The sequence below is a fragment of the Rhipicephalus microplus genome, chromosome 7 (genome assembly GCF_043290135.1).
Source record: "Rhipicephalus microplus isolate Deutch F79 chromosome 7, USDA_Rmic, whole genome shotgun sequence".
NCBI classification, from domain to species: Eukaryota; Metazoa; Arthropoda; class Arachnida; order Ixodida; family Ixodidae; genus Rhipicephalus; species Rhipicephalus microplus.
Genome location: NC_134706.1, coordinates 112,396,982 through 112,404,607, shown reverse-complemented (window position 1 = coordinate 112,404,607; position 7,626 = coordinate 112,396,982). Strand labels below are relative to the sequence as shown.

General features: G+C 42.6%; 1 protein-coding gene across 1 annotated transcript; it reads left to right on the top strand.

Annotated features, from left to right (window-relative positions):
- The first annotated feature begins 2,777 nt into the window (after positions 1–2,777).
- Positions 2,778–7,022, top strand: LOC119160001 (uncharacterized). Its single transcript, XM_075869577.1, has 3 exons — positions 2,778–3,172; positions 4,300–4,431; positions 6,330–7,022. The coding sequence occupies exons 1-3, from the start codon at positions 3,020–3,022 to the stop codon at positions 6,609–6,611; spliced, it is 567 nt and encodes a 188-aa protein (XP_075725692.1). The 5' UTR covers positions 2,778–3,019; the 3' UTR covers positions 6,612–7,022.
- The last annotated feature ends 604 nt before the right edge of the window (positions 7,023–7,626 follow it).

Sequence of the window (7,626 nt, the reverse complement as noted above, 5' to 3'; positions counted from 1 at the left end):
TGAGAACAGTTTGTGCATGAGGTGGGCAATTCGGGCAGAACTTTACTCATGCAGACATCGCCTACTGTGGAACAAAATATATGCAATGCTTCTTTCGCCTGCCCCGGCGACACACACACACTGGTCACTGGCGGCCGCGGCTCGGTGCCGACGACAGTGTGAAGCATTTTGTTTATTGCTTCTCCAGTAGGCAAGCACGGACGATGACACCAGATTGATTTTGTTACCACTGGCAGATATTCGCGATTCGGCTCGGAAGCGAGATATCCGCGACGTGCAGGTTCGGAGGCGCTCGGAAGCGCACGGTCGTTTGACGATGTAGGAAACACGTGAGATTCATCAGCCCAACCAGACACACAGATACCGAGCTTCTTGCACCGTCTGTCTACAAGGCACCACCGCCTACAAAAAGCCAACAATTCGCGAAAATATGCAGGACAACTTTTCACAGCAGGTTTTCTTTCTTTTTTTTTCTTCTTTTGAAATTCCCCCCCCCCCCCGCCGTCTTTTTTTCTTTTTCGTTCACAGAATGCTGTTCTCGCTTGTTGTGCTTGTGCTGCCCCCAGTTCCAGTGAAAGTGCCTTGACTCACGGTCAGTCCTGAGACACGGCGATGCCAAAAAAAGAAAGGATCTGTGGTACTCGCGTACGTTCAGGATTCACTGAGAGCGTCACAAGGGGGGGTATAGGGCAAAAGCCACCGAAGCAGCTGCACCTTGCAGTCACGTGGTAATAAACTCTGAAACGCAGGTTAAAAATCACGTGATAGAAAACTCCCTACGTGGTAAAACTGGATTTTGACATCCTTTTACTACTTGCCTGAGAGGTGGTGGTAAAACTATGTCATGTACCACCTTTTACTCCTACACGAGGTAGTAATTTAAAACGCAAGAGAGTTTTCAGACGTCATGAGCCGCAAAAACCCCCAACTCGGATAGTTTTTGCTTACAGTGTGGGTATGAAAAGGGCACCATAGCCTTGCGTAGACACTCCCCCTCTCCCTTGAGAGAGAGAAAAGTGTAAAAAAACCTGCAGTATAGATCTTATAGCGTGGACACCACCATATTGGTGCCGTCTTTGGTCTGGCAACCCAGTGGAGCGTGCGAAGCTCCGAGTTTCTATGAAAAAGTAAAGCTCGTGCGGTTGCAGCTGCAGTCAGTTTTTTTTTTTTGCTGGCGCCCTGAATTGAGTCCTACACAGTAAAATTTTTTACACCCTTATAGGTGTAAAAAGGGTGTTATCGCAATTTACACCCTTTTTTCAAAATTTCACACCCTTTTTTTTTTCGGAACACCCTACAAGAAGGGTGTACAGGCAAAAAGGGTGTTGTTGAACAAGATGAAGGGTGTTAAGGGAAGGACTTAAGGGTGTACCCGTGCCACACGGGCACAGAAAATGACATTCGGTATATATAGCGAAGACACGTGCACTCAGTTCCCGAATGACATTTTTTCTCGGCGTTGCTGTTATGTCCAAAGCGAATGACATTTGACTTGATGATTTCGATCGCACCACCTTCCTAGTGAGCATTGGGTGAGTATATATAGCAATAAAAAATAAACAAGCGTTTACAAGCTTCATACACATCCAATGATAATTGAAAGAATAAATAAGCATATTACACTGCCGTTAGCTTTCGTTCATTAGTTTCTTTCACGACGTTGCAACCAACCATGGCAACTTAAGCCAAAGCTAGTCAGATCCACAGCATAAAAAGGAAATGGCGCCTGGCGCATTTATTTTACATTGCATATATACCAGCTGAAGAGAAGTTTTAAGCAGTTGTTTGAGTGATTGGTGTAAATAAGATACGCGAAAAGTTTCCTTCTAGTCGAATCAAATGTCGTTTTATATTTCTCAATCAAATGAGTCCTGGCGATGACATTAGAGGACGAACGGCATTTGGGCGATTGCGATTTCGTTCATCCGTGATGTGGTACCACGCGAATGGCCTTCAATCTGAAAGCATTATAGGAGATAAATGCCATTTTTTCTGCCCGTGTGGCACGAGTATTAAATGCATCCATGCTTACATATTAAAAAGACTTGAGTGGAGCAAAGTGTATGTTGTACTGCATTTTTTAAGATTATGGTGTCATCGACACCACACAAACAAGGAAATCCTTTATAAAGCCATTGTCACAACGTTATTTTTTGTAATATCTTTATTTTCATATGAAAAGATCATGATATACACTTTTTGCTTCGCAGAAAACTGTACAAGAACAATCAAGAAAATGCACAAAAAATGAACACACACTCGCAAAGGTTCAACATGTGTGTAAATATTTTTATATTTACATGTGGAACAAATTTGGTATCGAAAGAAGGAGAGGTACTTTTGAAATAATTTTTCTACAAACGACACTCAAACGACATTCCGGAAAGTTCAAAAGGCTCAAATTCAACAGCCACGACGAGCGCACGCCGTTCTCACGCGTTACTCGAATATAGGATGTTCTTGATCAAGAAGGAGACGCCGCCATTACCACTTCCTTTCGGGAGCGCTGTTAGCACGACGACGGCTGCTGGCCCTTCTTTTTTACTTCTTTCTCCGGCGGCCGTGGCAGGGCACAGCGCCTTCGGGAAGAGGGGATGAAAGATGTAAGGAGACGAGAGAGAAAGAGTGGCAGCGTCTTTGGAAGGTTACGTTCGCTTGCAAGTGACGACTCCAGCAGCAAACGCGTCAGAGAGGTCGTGTCCATGTAAGCATGGTTTACCCCCTGTCCCTCTCCGCCCCCTCAATTTCAACGTAGAGAAGCGAGCGCGGAGGGAGATACCATTGCATATAGAAGGTGTGATGCTTCCGCACTTTCTCGGCATCTCTTTCCACACCCGCAAGCTTTCACTCCTCCGTCAGTACTCGTGAGTGCGCGCCATTTTGATAACTGCGCCGTTGAAAACGTGACTATCTGCGCCGTTCGCAGAGTGCTGAAGCGTTTGAATAGTATTTGGCGTGCATTTTCTTCACTCGCGCTGAGGACTTTGGAACGTCAATTTTGTGCGCTGCGTCATCCGAGATGCCGCCGATCCGTTGTCTGCTGACTGTACCGCACATTCAGATAAAGCGGACGTACCACTTGGAAGAAGGTTCCGTGGTCGCCCTCAAACATGCGATTGCCACATGTCCTGTCCTTGGGTCGCAAGTTCAACTGTCTTGCAGCAACTTTCAGGTAAGTGACTGCTTATTTGTTCAACTGTGTATTTGTTGAGAGCGATAAGTGCTTTTAATCGTCGTTGAAAGCTGAGGCCCGTTTTTATTTATTTTTTTTTTGCTGCGAGTTTGCGTAGTTTCGTATTTAAAGGCTGGGGATGTGCGCTTCTGTACTATTGTTAGTGGGGTCCGGTTTGCCGAAACAGTGTTGCTAAGAGGAAAACTAAGCGTGCAAGTTTTTGTATTATTTTACAACTCATGCGTTTTTATTGTCTGCCTCATACATGTGTACGCGTGCCCGAATTGACAGTATGTCGAAAGGCAACTACATGTTTCGCGTATCGACATCGTAGCTAGGCCTCACTGAAGGCTTGTCAATGGTCGCAAGCCTTGTGTTCACGTTCTGACCGCATTAACCTCTCCTTGATGTAATTTAACTCACCCCTCCCACACACCACAACAAAAAAAAAAAAAAACGTGTTGATACTTGAGATAACATCGGCTGCGATGTGGCCGAACGAGTTCGCCGTGCACTTTTGAACTTAGTTCGCTGAGCATGCGGCTGAACTACACTCGCTTCAACAAAGTTCGTTGATTTTGAACGGTTGGCAGCGCACACCACTTTTCATAGAATGCACAAATAAAGCATGAGAACGTAGTGAGGCGCTTGCTTTAATATTTTCAAGAATGTCACTTTTGTTCTTATCGTACACAAACCTGTGTTATCGTCGATCTAGAGTGTATTGTAAGTTGGAGCGCTCTCGAGTGTTTTGTATTGTTGAATTAACATATATAGCGTGTATGATGCGAGTTGTGGAGTTGTCTCAAGTGTACGTGAGGAGAATTGCATAGTGAGGGGATTAGTCGAAAATTTATTTCGAGTAAAGATGCCTATGCGTACCTGCGTGCGTGTTTGTGTGCGCGTGCGTGCGTGCATGCGCGCGCGCGCGCGCGCGTGTGTGTGTGTGTGTGTGTGGTTGTGTGTGTGTGTGTGTGTGTGCGCAAGGCATTCCGGAGGCCGTGTCTCCAACAGGCCATGCGTGCTGGCAGCTGAGCCGTGTCTTCGCGATCTAGGAACATACAGTAGCGAACAAACCCTCATACATCTTTTTCAGTTCATTGACAATATACGGGGTTGGTTTGCAGGTAATGGATCCTCTGTTCAATGAACTTGTCGACCTCGCTACTGAAGACAGCATACCCGATATGTCGAAAATCGTTCTTATGGCACAGCAAGAAAGTAGCGGGAATGAAGCGCCGTCATGTTCATCGTCACAGGTAAATTTTCTGAGTTTTACGTTCTTATTGTTTAATATTATTAAGATTAAATGCTCTTTTATAAATATTTAAATTATCAGTTATTTAGTTTTGATGATCAGTTGCAACTGTTGGCGCGAGTGATTTTTGGCAGCGAGAGCAAAACGGCACGAAATGTCTGAGTTTGTTATCAGCTGATGTCATTCTAGAAGTCCGATGTTAAGTCCTAACGCCTGATGCTCTTCTCTAGATTAGTTATCGAATATGGTACAAATCCTTTGCGGATGTTACGATCTAGCTGCTTTTTAAGTTTTACCGGCTTATGTTGATTTGAGTACATTTTGTTGGAATATTACTTACGGCTAGGGACACGTATGCTGTGGGTGAAAGAGGAAGTGTGATTGTGAGCAGCAAAGCAGGGGGACTTGAGTCAAGCGCAGTGTTTCTTCGCGGAAGGTGCGGGTGAAATCGGTGTTGTGGAATAGCAGGGAATGAATTAATAAATTTTGAAGTATTTTATTTGAAGTATTATTTAAATTAAAAAAAATTGTATTGAAGAAATTGTTTTATTATCTGCGCTTTTCGCACGCTGGCATGCAAGGCCCTGGTTATGTTTTTTTTTTTTTGCGTGCGACACAAACTTGCGTGCACTCACGCAATTTTAGGAGGGTGCCTTTTTTTAACCATTGCAGTTTTTTTAAAATAAAAAGTCTATGATACGCTGGTTCCTGTCGTTTTCGCACAAACTAGATGGCGAAGCGAAAATAACTTTCTGCAGCTAAAATGACGACCACGTGACAAATTTAAAACTGTTCAATTAGCATTTTAATTTTGGGCTTTAGTGCCGTATATATCAAAGTTCTAGTGGGAAATCATAAGTAATCGCACCTGGCCGGCACGAAGCACAGCATAATACCGAAATGACCCGTGGAGCGGAAATGGTGAAACTTAAATGGAATGGTGCGCCAAAGCAGAATCTGGTCGTAAAAAGTCTGCAAACATCTTAAAATACCCAAGTAGACAGCTTATCATTTGTCTAAGATGGGTGGTCCTGATATTTTCCGTTCTGAAAATATAAAAAGGCTAAAAAAACATTTCACTTCTCTGCAAAAAGAAATGGCAAAGTGTCTGCGCCAGAGGTTTATTCTTAGACAGGGGAAAAGTTTCATTGCAGTTTTCTTGTGCACAGTGCATAAATAGTACGAGAGAGCGTGTACCAGTTCATGGAAATGCCGATTTTTGCTTGCACTACCAGGTGCAATGAAAAGCTTAAACCAGCTCTGCCGTTATTATTGTAAAATACCTACCACCTCGTCATTGCAATGTATGAATACCAACTTGCCGCGGCCCTCTATGCTATGCATTGTATCTCAATATTGTATATTGTGCATTCCCACCCCTGAAACTGCCCGCGAGGGCTTACAGTAATATAATAAATGATGGCAGTGTGAGCTATAGCAATAGGTTTACAGTTTCTAGAATGTGTTGTGAAAGACTGGCGTGTATTTAAATATCTCCATGCTATAAGCAATATCTAGTACATTTACTGACCAAAGTAATAAAAGATGGAGCTCTCAATTATCGTAACACTGCAACTTTACGAAATACAGCTTATTAAGTTGCCCTTGCTATGTTATTACTCACTACTCACCAACAGCTAGCGAAGTACCATTGAACAACACTGCCAATGGCGTGCAGCGGAGTTCATTTTGTCAGATGCATTATATTGTTTTAATCTCCCAGTTAAACCATAGTTATGCTGCACACATTGAAATTGTTGTTAATGATAGATATCACATCTGTAATGCTAAAACACAAGTTGTGTCTTTTAAAGTGCTCTAAACCTGTTTTTTAAACTGTACAGAATTTGAAGTAAGCCACTCAGTGAAGTCTTATGCATTTTCACTTTGCCTATACAGGACGACATGCCAGCAACGCCATGTGTATCTTATAATGGGGCCGTCCTTGAAGATGCAGAGCTTTTCTGGCTGATGGTAGACCAGACAAAGTGTTTTCAAGTGACTAATGCAGAGGAAGGACTTGTCGCAATTATGTGTGCAAACTGGTTGTTCAATGTTCAATATGCTTGTAAAGCGTTCAACACCCTTGTCGTCCTCGAAAGATTTTTTCTTGAGCTCGAAAAGACAACACCAAGATCTGTTGTTGCGAAGTTCTTAAACATTGTCGTAAAATCCACATAGTCATATGATAATGCCATATGGTAATGTTCTTGCACATTTGCCTTACTGCATATTTTTTATGTTTGATTGTATTAGTGATTGAAAATTTATTGATTATTATTGCCGTTTTTAGTGCCGCATTAATTTATTTTGCATTCGCTTCACAAGTCGTGCATGTTTCTCCTTTTGCATAGCCGGGCACACATGCTGTCAAATAACCCATGGTCATTGAACTTTTTAGTTATTACCATATTACATTCCTGCAAGACAGAACTATTGTGCAATAGTTTTTGCTGCTTGTTTGCTAATCTAAATAACATTACACTGCCTTGGTTATGGTCAGATTAGATTATGTGGGCCATTATGATATAATGCACATTGCAAGAAGCATGTGTAAAATTTTGCAATAAATGTAAATAATTTAGAGAAAAACTGCCTAGTGGTACTTGTTCTTGATATTTAGTCTGCACAAATACATATTTATTTCTAGAATGCATCAAAAACAGATTTCTTTAAAAGTGAGAGCGATGCGCATCTACATAGCACTGTTGTTTTTATATATGCACAATATTTTTAACTTGGTAAGACTGAACCTTGATTTAGCCATGCCAGGTTTAACTGCAAATTAAGTTGCTGAAATATGTGTATTCTCTGCATCCTGTAATAGACAGGCACACTGCTTTGAGTACTATATATATTAGCATGTGCCGTGCATACATGTGCCGTGCATACCCGTTAGTGCTCTGTGGAAGTCGATATATAGCCATGGATATTCGTGCACATATATATTGACTTCACCCTGCCCTGAAGCGGAACACTGCAGCGCACGCCTATCGATATAGCAGAGGGTGCACACTTTTCCAACACCCTTGAAAAAGGGTGTTCCAGTTGAAAACACCCTAACACCCCAATTTTCATTTTGCTCGACACCCTTCGTCTAAGGTGTTCACATAACACCCTTTCAGTAGGGTGTATCTGAAAACACCCATAGGGTGTTCCTCTGGCGACAAGCCAGTTTACACCCTTAAGGGTGTAA